The sequence below is a fragment of the Scatophagus argus genome, chromosome 18 (assembly GCF_020382885.2).
Source record: "Scatophagus argus isolate fScaArg1 chromosome 18, fScaArg1.pri, whole genome shotgun sequence".
Lineage (NCBI taxonomy): Eukaryota > Metazoa > Chordata > Actinopteri > Scatophagidae > Scatophagus > Scatophagus argus.
Genome location: NC_058510.1, coordinates 13190487 through 13207899, shown reverse-complemented (window position 1 = coordinate 13207899; position 17413 = coordinate 13190487). Strand labels below are relative to the sequence as shown.

The 17413-nt window shown below is 40.4% G+C and overlaps 1 protein-coding gene and 1 long non-coding RNA gene across 3 annotated transcripts; one reads left to right on the top strand and one right to left on the bottom strand.

Annotated features, from left to right (window-relative positions):
* Positions 1-241: 241 nt before the first annotated feature.
* On the bottom strand, positions 242-11070 carry tnfsf10 (TNF superfamily member 10). The gene is made up of 6 exons (XM_046370591.1): positions 10830-11070; positions 9705-9830; positions 5375-5420; positions 5072-5188; positions 4446-4690; positions 242-2440 (listed from the first exon to the last, which is right to left on the bottom strand). Exons 1-6 carry the CDS (start codon positions 10935-10937, stop codon positions 2231-2233), a joined length of 852 nt encoding a protein of 283 aa, XP_046226547.1. The 5' UTR covers positions 10938-11070; the 3' UTR covers positions 242-2230.
* On the top strand, positions 4582-16833 carry LOC124049237. 2 transcript variants are annotated; one of them, XR_006841378.1, is made up of 3 exons: positions 4582-4714; positions 12654-12845; positions 16713-16833. It is a non-coding gene; the product is annotated as an uncharacterized LOC124049237 (long non-coding RNA). The 2 variants fall into 2 exon arrangements; XR_006841379.1 differs by having other exon boundaries at positions 4589-4714; positions 12649-12845.
* The last annotated feature ends 580 nt before the right edge of the window (positions 16834-17413 follow it).

Below are 17413 nucleotides of genomic sequence, written 5' to 3'. Positions count from 1 at the left end.
TTACTTTTTCACATTTTGCTGATGATGCTTACATGCTTCTGCTAAAGTGAGGGTTTAAACCCAAGACTTAATTATAGTGGAGTATTTTCACAGTGGGTATTACTAGATTTACTTCAGTAAACAATCTGTGTACTTCCATCTCTGGCAAGTGATCAGTGAACTCAGAGACAACTGAGACAACTAGAACCCTCCGTTACCCTGATGAATGCAAGATGTTTGCTGAATAACACTACCAGTGATGTTTCATGTACACTGTCTTTATTTCACATATTTACAGACAAAATCTCTCACTATTTACATTCACATTTAGTTTTGGTCAATCTGGCAAACAATTCAAATTGTGTTTAAATGTCAACAACCTGATTTGTGTACAGGTGTGCACTTTTTCCAGGTGACAGAGAAGACTGACTGCAGGTGGATGTTTCCAGTTATATCCGTATGAAGATCATAAGGTACTGGCTGCATTTACATCAGTGTCATCTCATCCATAGTAAGGGACACAACTAAGGCCTTTACGCCACCACTATTGATTTTACATCATGTTTGTTCCTGGAGTACACGTTTCCCTCAGTGATCTTTGTGGACACCAACACTAAATCTTTTTAAAGAAAGTCTATACATTTGGGGAAAAACAAGAAATTAAGGCGGAGAAAAAGGAAAAGTGCTAAAGTGAAAGCTGCATTCATGTCAAATGAGAAAAAAAATGTTTGATTGTTAAAACTTGAAAAATCAGTCAATTTAACTGCACTTGAAGTTTGACTAACAGCTACAGTAGAGATCTCAGTCAAGCTGCTATTTCCACATCTTATGGCCTTCAGCAGCCATTCATTTGTCATCATTTGACATAAGTATGGTCACTAATTACAGGCAGCTGTATAATGGATATTATCTTCATCAGCTGATGAAGACCACATGATGTAGTTCTGAGTTCCGTGAGAAATGTAGTAAGTAGACCATGTCTGTTATATTCATCTGGCTTTCCTTCAGTCTAATATAACTGATCATTCTGGTTTATGTATTCTTGAGTATCAGTGGATTTGCTGCACTGTTTGCAACAGTCACATGGAAGACAGATGAGCTCCAGAGAAACAATCCCACATTTCTGCTGTTTGGATGCTGATGAGTGATTGCTTTCCAAAGTCATGTCACATCTGCAGTTAATCCAACATGACATGAATGCCCAAGAATACCAACCGTTAGGGAGCATTTAATGCGCCATTTGGAGAATCGTTATGATGGATGAGCCAACATGCTGAAAGACTGACAGTAAAAAGAGAGACTGTGGTCCTGCAGCCAACACAAGCACAGTGCAGAGTCCTATTAGTAAGAAAAGGTGTTTTTAAAATTGACTGTAAAAGTCATTGAGGAAAAAGTGACAAAATTACACCTTGAGTAAGAAGAAAGGGTCTGTAATGGTAACAAAAGTTCTTATGTTGGACGTCACTAAGTAAAAATGAAGAGAGGAGACTTCACAGAGAGTTCTAGAGAAATATAAAAACACACAATATAGCGCAATATTTACATCTTTACACAAAACTCATCCAGAGACTCGCCTAACATTTACGGAGGCGCAATCAGATTATTACGGTACTAATGTTCAGCCTGATCAGAGTTTTATACAAAAAATTCTTAGAGGCAGCCTCCAATTTTTCAGTGAGGAATGAGTCACCCACATTTGCTATAATATTAATAAGATGGAGGTGTAAAGTCTGCAAAGGTCTAAACTGCTACAACTTTACTTTCCTAGGTGGCACAGCTCAGCTCTGAGCTTATGATGTCCACACAACCCCCCTTTGTGGAGATCTGTGGGCTGTTTCAAGGTCATTTTGTGAGTTGAGTTACAATTTTGAAATAAAGTACAGTAGATAATCACTAGATTATCACAGAGCTAGCAGTTTTTTAGTCTCTGAGTTAAAGCAGACAATCACAAAAATGTAATTTTTTAAAAACCCTCCAACGTGATTCAATAAAATCCTGTAACTCATAAGAACAAGAAAGGAACCTTCTCAAAATAGTGACTTATATTTAGAATTATTTTATTTTGAGGTACCACATATATCAAAATTTTTAAGATACCAGCTCACTATTTTGACAAAGGATCTCATTAGAATGACTTACAGGATTTTTTTTTTTTTTTTGTAAGGTCATGAACAGTTGGGGTCTATGTTTTCTTGGTCTATTTTGTCTTCTTAGCTTCTTTTTTGGGATCCGAAGTCCTGCATCTGCTTGTCTAGCTGATGAGAAACGCACCAAAGAAGCTGCTTTTCTCGTCCATGTCCACAGCAGAGGCGTTAGTCACAGTGACAAACAGGCGGTCGCCGCTGCTGAGTGGGAACAGCCCCCCCTGGTGGGCAGAGTGCAGAGAAAACTGGGATCCCCTAGACCAGCAGGACGTCCGGCTTGTCTTCATCAGCAGGATCGGAACAGGGTAGGAGCTCACCTGGTGGGGGAAGGAGAGGTGAATGAGGGGACGCAGAGGTGTGATGTATGTTGAATAGAGTGAGGCGTTAAGGTTCTGTTGGACGGTTGGATGTAGGTCGGAATTGGAAACTACACTTTAGAGACAAAAGTACTGGGCCAACTGACCATTGCACCAACAGGGACTTTAATGACATTGCCTTATAAATACATAGCTTTGACAGTTTTGGAGCTATAACAGCTTCCACTCTTGAAGATGTTGGAGTGTTTCTGTGGGATCGTTTGTCCATTTGTCCATCCACATGCAGTGTAGCATTTGTGAGGTCAGACACCAATATTGGACCAAAAGGCCTGGCTCACAATCTCTGTTTCAGTTCATCCCAAAGGTGTTGGATGGGGTTGAGGTCAGGGCTCTGTGTGGGCCAGTCAAGTTCTTCCACACTAAACCATTCATGTCTTTATGGACTTTGCTTTGTGCACTGAGGCACAGTCATACTGGAATAGAAAAGGACCTCCACCAAACTGTTGCCACAAAGTTGGAAGCATAGCATTGACCAAAGTGTCTTGGTATGCTGAAGCATTAAGATTTCCCTTCACTGTTAGTAAGGGGCCAAGCCCTGAAAAACAGCCTCATAAAGAGGATGTCTGGACACTTTTGTCTACATAGTGTATTATGTCATAATGTTACCAACTAATAGCCAACTAGACAATGATTGGCTGATTGATTAGTAATTCTGCTGGGTTATTAGGCATCATTAATGGTCAAAACTATGATGATATCATCTTCAAAGAATTTTGTTTGTTTTTCAAATATTTTTTTCGTCGTCTAAGAATTCACCCATTGTAGCACAATACAAATACCCTCTCAGTTCTAGAGCTGCAATGATTAGTTGATTAATCAGTTAGTCGATCAATAGAAAATTAGCTTCCAACTACTTTAATAACCAATTGGACTTTGAATTTGAATTTGGACTGTTGCTTGGACAAAGGAAGAAATCTGAAGATGTCACTCTTCAGTAATCAGCTAATTTATTGTTAATGAAAATAATCATTAGTTTCAGGCCTACTCAGTTGAGGAAAATAGAGCTGTTTGGACAATTCTTCGTGTTTGCTTTATAAAAACCTCACATTTGGTCTTTGTTGAGACTACAGTAAAATCCTTGAAGGGACACATCTGTGATCCAAATGTAAGGATTATTCAAAGAACAGGCTCTGGAACATTTTATGAATTAAAAACATACTGAATTAACATTTAAAATAATTAGGAAAAGAAGTTCATCACATTATTAGGAAATTTTGCACCAACTGTTTTTCATGCTAATTATAAAGTACTCAGTTTACAGTTGAAGCAGGTTTTATTGAGGGTCACCTGCCTCCAAAATAGTTGAATTTTAAATAGATGTAGTTTTTTTTTTTGACACAGCAGAAAGCAGTTGTTACTGTGTGTTTATCATGTTGTAACGCAACACACACTCAATGTCTGGATATACATTAGTCATTAGGTTTGACTAATCAGACTCATAGGAGACCACCTTTCTCAGCTTGTCTTCTGCTATGAATCATCAGTCTGTGACTGTTCAGTGCAACAAAAACTCAAAGATTAAAATTAAAAGAACTTGTGTCCTGTGACTGATTCAGCTGTGGCTGGAGACCTTTGCTGCGTGCAGTTGTTCCCCTCTCTATTTCTGTATTTCTACTGTTAAGTGCCAACATTTCATGTTTCCAGCTTCTCAAATTATGTGGATTTGCTTTTTAATTATTTAACAATGATTTTTTTTATATAATTACAATTTTAGAATTTGAGGTTCAGACAGTTGGTTGGTTGCGGAGGTCTAACTTCGCACTGCAGATTTAACTAAAAGACCTTAATACTTTCTTATATAAATATAATCATATCATATATAAATAATTAAATAAAGAAACTGAAAAAATAGCAACGGAACAGGCCAAAGAAGCAAACCACATAACGCCAGAAGAGATACATTCGAAATCGAGGACGAAGCATAAAATATGATGACGACCTTCACCTTTTTATAGACGTACTGCAGCAGCGGTCTCCCTCTGTCCTCTGGCTCCTCGCTCTCCTCACCCTCCTTCCCCAGGGAGTGGGTGTGCCTGAAGTAGGTCTGGGCGTACACGTAGTAGAGGCCGGGCTGCGGCACCACCAGCTCTCCGTCCACCAGCTGGACGTCCTGCAGGAAGGCCAGCCCCTTCTGCCCCTCCCACGAAGAAATCTTCTGCCCCTGAACGCGGCGCCCAGCAGAGACTGGAGCTGTGGAAGACAAACACGTTCACGGTAAAATCACAACCTACTAACAACCTAATTCTGCCAAGAAAAGACAAAAACAGATGAATGTTGGGAAACACAAAAATGGGAATATTAATGGTAAATCAGATTAATGTCTTTGTAGATCAAGATTATGAGATAGTGAATGAAAATTTATCAACAGGAAGAATAGGTTGATGAAATAACAAAAATATTCCTTGTAAGCCAAAACTATGAGATTCTAAGTCAAAATTTCACCTTTCTAAATTACTATATTTATGTCATAGTAAGAAGTAAATTTTATTTTTTGAAAATGTAGTCTGGCACAGGCTGATTGGCCTGTTAATTCATGCACCACTGTGTGCAGTTAATTTCTGCAGGACTCACCTCCTCCCTCTCGCTCCAGTTTGGGCACAAAGCTGCCAGTGACATGGGCTGCAACTTTAGGGCGAGGCGAAGCCCTGTCTGCCATCACAAGTGAGGGCAGCACTCGAGATACTTCATCTAACACAGAAAAAAGGGTTGAAATAACATCAAGATGTGTCCGCACAGAGAAATATGTTAACAAACCACTGCGGGAAAATTACAGTCAAGTTTTACAGTTTTTTGAATTTTTTAATTACAAGATACTCCTGAAGAGTACCAGGCTGTATAGTAAACCTTCAGTGTTCTGTGGTTTAGTTTTCTCACCTCTGACTGCTGATGAAATCTGCTTCTGGTAAAGCTGAGAGAGAGACTGCAAGGTAAACAGTGGAAAGCATTTATTAAAGAATGCATGAACGTATTTTTAGTGTATAACCAATGACACCAACCTTATGTCCTCAAACAATAAGATAAACAAAAGATTCAAGACAACTCAGCCCCCATCAATTATAGATGCGCACACATACAAGACTGTATTTGCCAAGAACAGCCATCAGCTCAACCCAGTGGCCTTTTGTATGACTTTCACCCTGAAATTGTGCTGACATGAGGATCACAAAGTTTTCTAGCCTGAATAAATGGGAGCCTTCATGTTCAGGTTGGTAAAAGATCCTTCTCTGGTAATCTACCCCTCTCCCCCTTCCTCGTGTTTTACGTTCCTTATCCAATGGATTGGCTCAAAAAGATGCAACATCTGCCAAACTGATGAAAACCATTTTCTAAGCTGTAGTGGACTCTGGACGTGTTTATTTCAGTTTTGTTTTTATCCAGACGCATAAAAGAAATTGAAAAAATATGGTGAAAAGGAGGCCTTCTGAAAGTATTAGGGAAGTATAAAGGAATGCTTTCCATAATATTGTATGTTCATCATAATAAATAACTTGTGTCAAAGGAGACAGTTTCACCAGCGGTACTGCATGATACCAATAAAACTTTAAAAATATTGTTACAGCTTCAGTAATAACTGAAAATAAATGCGTAAAACAGCCCTGTAATAGCTCTCACACTGTAATTTTTGCTCTTTTGAACTGAAGCAAGCATCAAGATTTCTATCCCACTTACACCTGGTATTAAAATGTGAACTGTATCTGTACACATTTTCCAGATAATTCTTCTTGCAAAGGCAAGATCTTATCGTTATATGGCTCACATACCAGGTATAAATGGGGTGTTCATTTTGAGGAGAAATTCAAAGAAAGACCTGCAGATTATCTCAAAATTATCTGTGAAATTCCTATGTGCTGTTTATATTGCTGTGCTCAAAAAGTAAAAAAAAAAAGACCATTCAAATGTGGCAAACATGGTGCCTTATTCCTCATGACATACAGGAGGAGGCGCTTCAACCTGCACAAGTTTAATGTTGAAGACTGTTGAATTCAAAACACCACAAATACTTCACTATTCCAACATAAAACTACACAAAATCGTTCTGGATGTTTCTGCCTTTTGAAACAGATGCCAATCCCCAGAAGCACGTTTAAATCATAGATTTTTTTCTTCCACACATTCTAAATTTTAGCCCTATTGGTCAAGCAGTTCTGACATTGTTTCTAAAGTAAAATACAGAACCCAAGCCTTGTCCCAACCCCTAAGCCCATGGTAGTATAATACCTTACACCTAACACTTTAAAAAACAAGGGAGTATCATTTGATATTTTTAGCCATGTTTTCCATGGCTATGTGCAGTTTGGCCCAGACTGAAAAGCTCGGTCAATAACATTTTGTACAGACCTTTACTGTTTCTAGAAGATGAATCCTACTGACTTTGGTGATCTCCAGACTCTTCCTCTAGCACCACCACAAGGTTGACATTTCTAGTTTTAAATGAGTATCTCAAACTGACTGCTTGTGTACCCCTCGGGATAATTTGCCAGAACTTTGCTGGCTGTTTAACTTCACTCCTGTTTAACTAACTCCACTTACGCCATCTTCTTGTCCAAATTCCAGTACTATGGTTTATGACCAAATACGTGCAAAACTAAAGACACTCCCATCAGCATCAGCTGTACCTCCTGTCTAGTACCAAATAGCAAATAGTATCCTGCAAACACTGATGGTAAGTATGCCAAACATTATACCTGCTCAACATGTTAGCATCGTCCTTGTGAGCATGTAGGCATTGTAAGCATTCTGAGTTAGCATTCAGCTCATAGCCCTGCTGAGCTGAGTACGTAACTCTTGAGTCTCAGTGTTGTTCTAAAGACACTGATTGGCTTAATATTCAGCAACAAACTCATTCAACAATAAAAGTGATGTTAGCACAAAGCACACACCCCCCGCAGCCCTGAACGGCAGGCTGAGTAGCTCTGTGATATTTAACAGGGTTGTTTATGCGTCTGTTAGATTAAAGAAGCTGAGAGAGTTTTGTTGAACTCGCCGCCACTCACACTGTCAGAATCTAGCTTCTCTTGCTGGTTTCTCCAGTGTTATCAGTTGCAGCCTTAAATGGGTTGGTTAGAATCACAAACTGACGTTCTAGCTCAGACTGTCCCAGCAGTATGTTTATATTCTCAACTAAATTTAATCAAGTAGCTGAGTCAAAATGCCCAGAGTGAGTTATTTAAGAAAGAAGCAAAGTCAGAGGAGGAGAATGAAGAGAAGGGGAGACAGAGTAAAGGAACAATAATAATAATGTGTATGTGTGTGTATGTGAGAGAGAGAGAGAGAGAGCAGGTAAAGGCATTCCTGTGCTGATTAAACCACACAGGATCACATCACATTTCCAGCTATGAAGGAGCTCATTGTGTGTGTGCAGACAGTGATTTGGATCATTTCACCATTTTTCTCCCACAGCTCATGTTTGGAGCTGAGATCACCATGGGAAGTCCCTAATAATGATAATGATAATAATAACTTTATGATTTCCTCTATACTGTACCTACAGTATAATGAATCGCTTCGTTCCTCCGTGCTTCTTTTAGAATCAGATTCAGTGTATCCTCGGATGGTTTTCACATACAGGGAACTTGCTTTTGTATTCTGGAGTATAACAAGAAACGTAGTGCAAGGAAATATAGATAAAGATAAAAGCAAATCCAGCATGCCAAGAAGTATAAAGAGAAAAAGTGCAAAAGTTCACAGTGTTAAGTTTAAAGAATTTTCACAATGTGAAAGATTTAGATTTTGTTTAAAAAGTAAAGCTAGCTTTTTTTCTGTTTTCTCCGTATTGTCAACAAGTCCCAGGAACAGACCAAAGCCAAGTAGCACGTGCAGAAATCCACATTTTTTTCAGGCAGAAATGTGAAAAAAACACTCCTGTCAGGGCAAAAATCGAACAGCAAAATAGATTTCCAAGCAGTTTTGTGTGAGGCAACTCTATGACATCAACAAGAAATGACCAGCTGTGTGATATCTGATAAATGTCCTCAAGTGATGTCACTTGAGTCAGCACCCGTTCAAGACTACAAGTTTGAAAATGAAACAAACCTGTTGTTGTGGAGATACAAAGGTATGGTCTTACCAGACCGCTGTAGCTGCTCCTTATCTCTGCAGACTACAGGCTCTGGGCTGCATTAGCTGCTACTTGCGTAATACACCTGAATGTCCGACCCAACTGTCAGTAGTTGAGTTGCATTGTGGGTAATATAGGTGCCAGGTTGTGATAAGGAAGAGGAATGCAGAGAATAAAGTGGGACGAAGTGCGATTCTGCTGCATTGCTTTTGATTCTTATTTTAAAACCGTGCATCGAGTCCAACAGTGTTGCAGGACCGCACTCAGTAATCGGTGGATTACTCTGTTAATACAGATAAATTCAACTGCTGATTTGTTGGGACAAGATGAGACAAGATTTTTACTGACATTGTTTTTAGTGAAATGCATTTAGGGCTGCAACTAACAATTGTTTTCATAATCTGCCTATTACTTTTCTGATAAATTAATGAATCATTCATTTTGTCTGTAAAATGGCAGAAAATGACCATTACAGTTTCCCAGACCTCAGGGTAACATGTCATAACTAGAAGACAACGAAAGCATCAAATACTTTGAGGGCTGAAAGCAGAGAATGTTTGATAAAAACTGAAACGAGTGATTGATTATCAAAACAGCTGCCAATTCATTTTCTGTCAATCGACTAAGCAACAAATCAACTACTTCTTTCAGCTCTAAATCGACTAAAACCTTTCGTGACTGAATGAGTGTCTTAGCGGCAGGACAGAAGTATTAAATTCATGAACTGAGCAATACATGAAATGATACGCCTTATGTTCTAGTTTTGTTTCATCCCAGTTACACAAAGATAAAGACATGCTATGATAAGAGATGCTGGAATAATAATAATGATGCTTCATTTGTTTTGTTGGCTTTTACAGCTGAAGAATGGGGAATTACTAATGTCTCCAAACTCCAGTGGGTGGGGAGTTTTTGATCCACAGCAGTCCAGAGGAATACTGAGCTTTGAAAGCCAAAAAAAAGCTGGCCAATAACTGAGTCATAAACCCTGACTCATAAATACTGATCAGCAAAATACTGATCTGTAACGGTCATTTTGCGCTGTAGGATAATGAAGTCATCCTACGGCTGAGATTTTTTTGACGTTTTACTGATGAGTCTGGAAGCGTGGAGGTTGGTGTTTGAGGTTTTTGTGTTTTGCAGTACCTTCTCAATGAGTAGGTGAAGCTGCTGAGTGACCTGCCAGCATGGATCACCACGTACAGCTGTGATGCTCTGTAGGTCAGCACCCGTCAGGCAGGAAACACTGCTCCTGGCAAACGTCTCCGTCATCTACGCAGAGTAAAAAATGTCAAGGAAAATTGAACAATTAGGACTAACATCAACTTAAGTTCTTGTCAGAAAGGCCTGAGGAAGATTCCTCCTTGCTTTGGTTTTGTTTGTCAGTAAAAACTGAAACTATGACGTCAGTTTCCTATAAATGTACCATGTTTTCAGGATAATATAAACTTTTTAGTGCCATTAGATAAAGATGTGTTTTACTGGGAGGACAGTAAGGCTTAAACCACCATTTTTACTGTATCACTATTGCCCTCATAATATTTCTCCTGAGTCAACATAATTTCTTGGCATGCGTCCCGCTTTTTTGTTTTTCATCTCTTCAGGTTTCATTTCTCCATATACTGCTGCTACACCTCATCTGGGTTCATGGTTAACTCCTGTAAACACATACGAAGAGTTGTACTGGACTGAATCCAGGTAACAAAGGCTTTGGCTTCACCAAACCAAGCAATGAGTCCAGCACACACACACACACGCACGCACGCAGCTCTGTAAAAACTGTTCCTAATAATCACAGCTAATCATAGAAATTGCTCCAGTCCTCCACCTCTGCAGCTGCCAGCGCTTTTTTACTTCCTTGTCCCTTTTTTTGTCTTTGCAAGTCAGAAAATGAAACTGTTTATTATTGCATAAAGCTGCATTGTACAAAACTGAATTTGTTAACTTGGGCTCTATGTGGTCTGCAATTTGCAAAAAAAAAAAGGAAAGAAAAAGAAAAAAAGGTAGATTAGACGCATCCCGGACTATTTGTGCTCTAGAGCGCATAAAGGGAGTTCAGAGAATTTCTCACAGATCTGCCAACAGCAAACTACGCATGAAAGTCTATACAAAGTAGAGTCAAGTGTTCAAGGTCAACAAGAATGACTGTTTTTTTAAATAGCTGCGTTCAAAAGCCGAGCAACTTGGCGCACAGCTCGCGGCGCGCACTGCACGGCGACGCGTAAAAGCGTCTTCGCGGTTCGTCCGTCCGAACCTCCACTTCTTCCTTACCGAATTGAGCGCAGTTGTGAAGTGCAGCACGGTGATGGTGACTACCACAGTCTGCAGCAGAACCGCCAACAGCAGCAGGACCCCGAGCTTCGGACCGGAGCCCGTCATTACGACAGACCCGTCGTCCGGTACCCGACCAGCGTCGTCCCGTCCCGTTCCCAGACTTACAGAACGAGAACAATGGCAGAGAGCTGACTACTTAAGTTCTACCCTCCCCGTCCCATGCAAGCAAGAGGAGGAGGAGGAGGAGGAGGGGGCGGGGCCGACCTGGAGAACAAGAGCTTTTTCCTTCTATGAATTTCTCCTGGAGAGATTATTGTTTCATTTGTGCGCTGGAAAAACACAGATAGCCTTAGAGTTTATTGTGAGCGTCCATATCTGTGCCGTGGATCTCTGCTCCGAGCTTCAGTGTGAGGAGAACACGTTCTACATCAGAATATGATCAGAGAAAAAACATGCTGAGTGGCACAGCAGCTGAAATTTGGCACGTACATGACTTTTAACGTTTAAGTTATCACTTGTATCCGCGCACACACACTCACGCAAACATATTTAGATGATATAATTCACAGGTCTTTTCAGGTAAAAACCATAAATTCAGTTTTTCTTGGCATACTTATATGCCACTGTGTGCAGATACAGACCACGTGTAACCAAGATGTCAGGATGGTTAAAAAAGTTTAATAGACGTTCTTCGCATTGCTATGCTCCATTTTATCTGATTTGGTTCCAGAACAGACCATATTTTATCTCATTTCATACTACACACCCATAAGTTTTCTTTCTGGTGTCAAGTATGTAAGGAAAAAGTTTTTAAGGACACAAAATACACTCCTCTGTGTGTTGAGGTCAGTGATTAGTGAGGAGGACTCTGACTTATTAGCTGGTGATGAAAATAAATACAGTTTCCTTTCTTTGGGTAGATATCTGGGTGACGGGAGATTCTTGGAAGCTGATGGGTTTATCAGGCTACATAACAGAAACATTATGTCCTTTTTCACTCAACGTTGTTGCCACCCCGTTGAAGGATAAGCTATGCTGGACAGAACTTTGAGATTAGACAATGAGGTGCATGAGGCCAGTATGGAAGACAAAACATTTGTCATTAAATTTCCCTTTCACACATTGTTGATCTTTAACTGTCAAAACAAGGTGGAAAATTTCAGTTTTGTGTCAGTCATTGGTAAGAAAACACCACCATGAGTAAAAAGTTGAAAAATGTGAAATTTTGTTGTGTTAACTTGCTGATCTGTAGCCTGTTTCACTGTTCTCTTCTGGCCTTTAGTGTCATATAATTTTAAAACAAATGCATCATGCATTTTGAAGGTTTAAAAAGTGGAGGAAATCGAGTCAGCAGGGTGTTTCCCATTTCAAAAGACCTTAATGACATCAATTAAAAAGTAAATTTCACTCTGTGGTTTCAGTCAGTGATGGAAAGCGGGACATTTCAGACCCCTTCAACTTGCAAAAGCTGTGAATTTTTACTGTAAACCTCTTGTGTACTGTGTATGGGTAAAACATAATATAATAATACCATAACGTCAAGAAAAATAAATGTATGAAAACGTCTAAATAGCCTCATCCATGCCAATAAAATATTGACTTTTTAGACTTAAAAATCTCAAAAGCTTCTTTTTCCTGTTCTTATTAACAAGCATATTTCTGTAGAAGCAGTATTTTAAACTGAAGACACATGCATGTTAGAGCACATCCAAAAATAGTTCCCAAGTCCAAGGCTGGTGCAATCAGACACAAACAAGACTTAAATTACAGGGTTTGAACAATGTCTAATGTCTTTTTTTTTTCCCTTGATGTTAAGCACAGCGGTCAGTGGACAGCTTTGGTCTCTGTGCAGCGAGGTGGGCTGAGCCTAAATGGATCCCGGTCCTGTGTGCTCGTTCATGCATCTGCAACATCTGGCCTCAATCTGGCTCCTACGCCCCACCGTCCCCCGAGAGACGCTCTCCACTTAGGTTTCACTGTGCTCCACCGCTACGCCTGCAGGATCTGCTGGGGGTAACACAGTCTGTTAACTCTGCATGTGTGTGTGTGTGTGTGAGAGAGAGAGTGTGTGTGCTTGAAGGGCACAGAGAATGAATATGTGAGGGTCAAGATCGCCCATGAGAGCATCCCAAGTACCAGCTGAAAAGACATATAAATATTCTCTTTCACACACACACACTTGATTTTGTCACTCATGAGGAACCTTCACTGACTTGCATTAAGCCACTCCATGTCTAACCCCAACCATCACCCTAACTGTAACCATAAAAACAAGTCTTAACCCTAAAAGAAATCTTTACCTTCTAAAAGGGGGTGGTTTGTGTCCAGAAATAGCATTTAAGTCCCTATAACCTGAACAGATTTTAGTCCCCACACTGTGATAAATACAGGCTCAAACACAGAATCGTGAGTGTATTTCTGAACGGCAGCCAAGTTTTGATAGGAAGAGGAGAACTGACCGACTCCCCCACAGAGTCGACTCCCTCCCTCCTCAGTCGCCTTCCAAACTTTGTCTTCCACTCCCCTCTGCTCTGCTCGTTCTTCTTTGTTTCTCCTTTGTCTGCTCTGTCTCCTTGGCCTTTTCCCGCCAACTGTTGGACTCAGTCTGATTTCCTGATGAAATAGGTACGGTCTTACCACAGCAATAGCTGTGGACAATAGCTGAGCTTCCTCTCACCTGTTTTTAAGTGCATTCTGAGTCTGTACATAAAAGTGTCTGAGTAGATTAAATATTGTAAAAGTTTCGATTGAATCATGACATACATAAAGCACATGAATTAATCTTTAAAGATGAAACATGAGCTTTGGATCAGTGTGGAGCGATGAGGAGGACTCTAATACTCCTCACAGTAATACAAGAAACAGACAAAATTTCTTTTTTGAATATTTTTTTTACCTTTACCTTACAAAGTTTGACTTGAGCTCTTTTCCTGACTTCACCTGACCACACCCTCTTCTTCTGCAATAATGGCACCTGGAGTGGAGTATTAACACCACCAACTGCTTATCTCGATGAAAGAGCTCCTAATATTTACATAACAGCAGTGGATGGAAATGCTCCAAATACAGCATTTACTTCTGCCAATTTTCTGAAGCTCGGGTTAAAATGTTCACTACGCTTGGATAGAAACCTGGCTTTGTTATGTAGCTTGAGCAACAAATGGATTTCTGGCCTACCTGGATCCCAGGTGTGCCAGCTGTCCTTTGTATACATACAACGAAATCATTCAGTGGTATCAGTACTTGGAGGAATGATGTTGTGGTGGAGGCTTAGATTTATCACTGGAGTGGTTTATTTTTGAACCAATACAGCGTAAAGAAAACAGCATCTCATTGTTTGGATTTGCTTAGTTGTTGATTTAGTTTTTGAAGCCTCCATCAGTGGACTGGACTGATGAAATGACTCACATGGATGCATTCAAAGACAGGTGGTGCATTGAATGACTAATGCATTCAGCTGTATGATAGTGCTTCATTTTGTTTTATAACTTTATTTTATTGTTTTATCTTTTGCTGAGTTTATTTCCTTGTTTAATGGCAGTTGAATACTGGCAATCAAGGAGATTTTTTTTAGAATAAATGTCTCCCTCTGACTCAGTTTACATCAGTTTTACTCTCTTAAATACTTACATCAACATTGCCAAAGCAATGAAACTAACGAAGCAATAAATTCAAATTATGGGTAAATAACCTTGTCATGGTTAAGGCTGATAAAAGTGTGTATTAAGCTGTGTATAAATCATGTTGGCAGGCACATTATGGGGATGTGTGATTTCGAGACTAATGGAAGGTCCTCACAAGTTAAGTCACTAAATGTTTGGTTAAAGGCTTGGATTTTGATTTGGTTAGTTTAAGTTAAGGTAGGTCTATGAAAGGTGAGCTGCTAAACTGTGAAAACTAATAATTTCTGATTTTCTGCATCTAAGTCTCTTTCTGAGAGTTTGCCAAAGTGAACTCCCTGCTGATAAACACACATACACGCACACACACGCACAGAGCGAATTAATTTTGGTCCTCCCATTAGAAAGAACCCAGAACCCAGAGCTGAACAATATCACTGATTTCTGGCACAAATACACGCACCCACCCACCCATACACACACACACACACACACCTCAGGAAGAGAGAGGTGGGACAACTGACACGGCCAATAGGCATGTCTGAGAGCTGACCAATGAGCAAACAGGAAACCTTTGGGGACTTTCCAAACTTTTTTAGGTTCCATTTGCTTTTGTCAGATTTGTATTTTTTATGTTGACGTGTGTGTGTGTGTGTGTGTGTGTGTGTTTGTTTTGCGTAGGATATGTTCTCTGTGCATGCCTGTGTGTGTGTGCACACGTATTCCTGTAGTTGTGGGGACAAAAATCAGTTTACTCACATACTCACACATTGTGTGGACCTGTCTTACCTATGGGGACAAAATACAAGTCCTCACAACGTAAATCATTAAAAATCAGGGTGAAGACTTGCTTTAATGTTAGCCTGAGTAAGGTAAGGTTAGGATTAGGCAAGTAATGTTTATTACTTTACGTTTATTTATTATTAATGTTTATTTATTGTTATGGTGAGGTGGTGGTTCAGCCTCCTGGAGATAAATGGCTATGTGATGTCTTCAAAAGTGATGGAAACATGAGTGTGTGTATGTGTGTTTGTGTGTGTTGATGGTTGAGTGGGCAGCTCACTCACTGCTTCATTTCATTTCAGGAATCAAGAGTTCAGAAGTAAGCGAATGACCACCGAGGTCGTCACTCCTGATTGAGAGAGACACCAGATGCCGTTATTAAAATGTGTATTACTCATCTTGTGGGGACATAAATCTGTTGACACAGTCATTTTGCGGGGACTCTTTCCTTCTGGGGACAAAATGCAAGTCCCCATACCATAAATCATTCATTTTCGGGGTAAAGACATGGTTTATGATGAGGGTTAGTTTATGGTTAGGTAAGTAGTGGTTTAGGTTAGTGTAAGTCATCAGAAAGTGAACGTGAGTCCATGCAGTGGCTTTTTGAAATGATGAAAACACAACTATGTATGTGTGTGTGTGTGTGTGTCTGTTTTCATGTTCAAGCCGTTTACGTGCCTGTGCATGTGTCAAAGTGTTATGCATGTAGATGTCTGTCAAGAGCTAAGTGTGTGCTTGTGTGTGTGTATATGAACGCTGCTGTCCACATGCTTTGGAATAGGCTGCTTTCGATCTGCGTCTGTTTAGTGTCACAGTGCAAGAACATCGATATTGAACTATTTTGCAAAACACCGGGTCACATCCCATTGCAGCAGTTCAGCTTCTTATTTTCCTCAGTATCTGTGCACGGCTAATACGATATGGTTTGGGATGGTTAAGGTATGTTGACTAAAACACTTGGTTAAAGTTAGCTAAAGCTCATGGTCACGGTTACACAGTTTCAGCATGTGACAGGACACAAACTCCTGCATCTCCTGCATGATAGTCAGACATGATAGTCAGACACGTTACACGTTCGCCATCTCCTCCTCCCCAACTTATTTTACTCGTTATACACTGAGAAGGGAGTACTTCCTACACTGGCACTGAAAATAAATTGTGATCTATGAAATAGTTCAATAAGGACATAGTTTTATGGACTTTTCTTTTTCAGATGTTTGGATTATAAACAGCATTAGTCTCTCGCACTGGATCACTTGGATTTGACAGGGATTTATGCTGATCCTGGACAGGGAAATGTCGATTCACTCCAGGATTTGGCTGTTAAACACGATGCTGTGTTATCTTTGAGATCTCTTTAATGTATTTTACGGGATTTAAAACTCTGATGGTACTACAGATGTCATCCAGTTCATAAAACCCACCTTCAGCATTCTGGAGTGCTTCCTAAGTGTCTTTTTCATCATCTTCTCCACAGAGCCACAACCTCAAACCGATTCAACACCAAATGTGAGGCAGACCTTGTCACCCACCATCAGTGTGTGATCAGATCCCTTCAGCCAGGCTTTAAAATCTGATGGAAGGCTTTAAACCAGGTGGTTGTTGTAGCTGCACGTCTGACAGTTTTGTAATGACATGTTCAACAAACACATGTTGGTGGGTGCCCACATACTTTTGGCCATGTAGTGTAAATGTGTGTGTGTGTGTGCGCACAGAATGTGTCCTTGTGCAGTCTGAGGCCCACATTGTGGTTTTCTCTTCCTCCCTGCCAGTTTTTCTCTGTCCTCCCTCTCCCTCTCTCTCTCTCTCTCTCTCTCTCTCTCTCTCTCTCTCTCTCTGTGTCTCTGTCTGTGTGTGTCTCTCTCTCCCTTTTTGCAGTCTCACCCTCCCTCACTTGGCCTCTCTCTCTCCCTCCCTCTCCCCTCTGCCACTTTCCAAATTGCCTTACACTCCCTTCTCTCTCTTTGCCTGTCAGGAAGAAGTGAACAATATGACCTTTAGTCGCAGTGATAACATTCTCCCTCATGAATTCCCCGCCGCTCCGGCTTTCCTTTTACATTCTCACCGTTTTGTTTTTGCTCCCGGCGCCTCTGTTTTTCTAAGAAATGATCATCTCGGCACCCGGTGATTAACGAGCAGCGCTGGGGGGGGGGGCAGTCAGGCCTCCACAGGGTCACA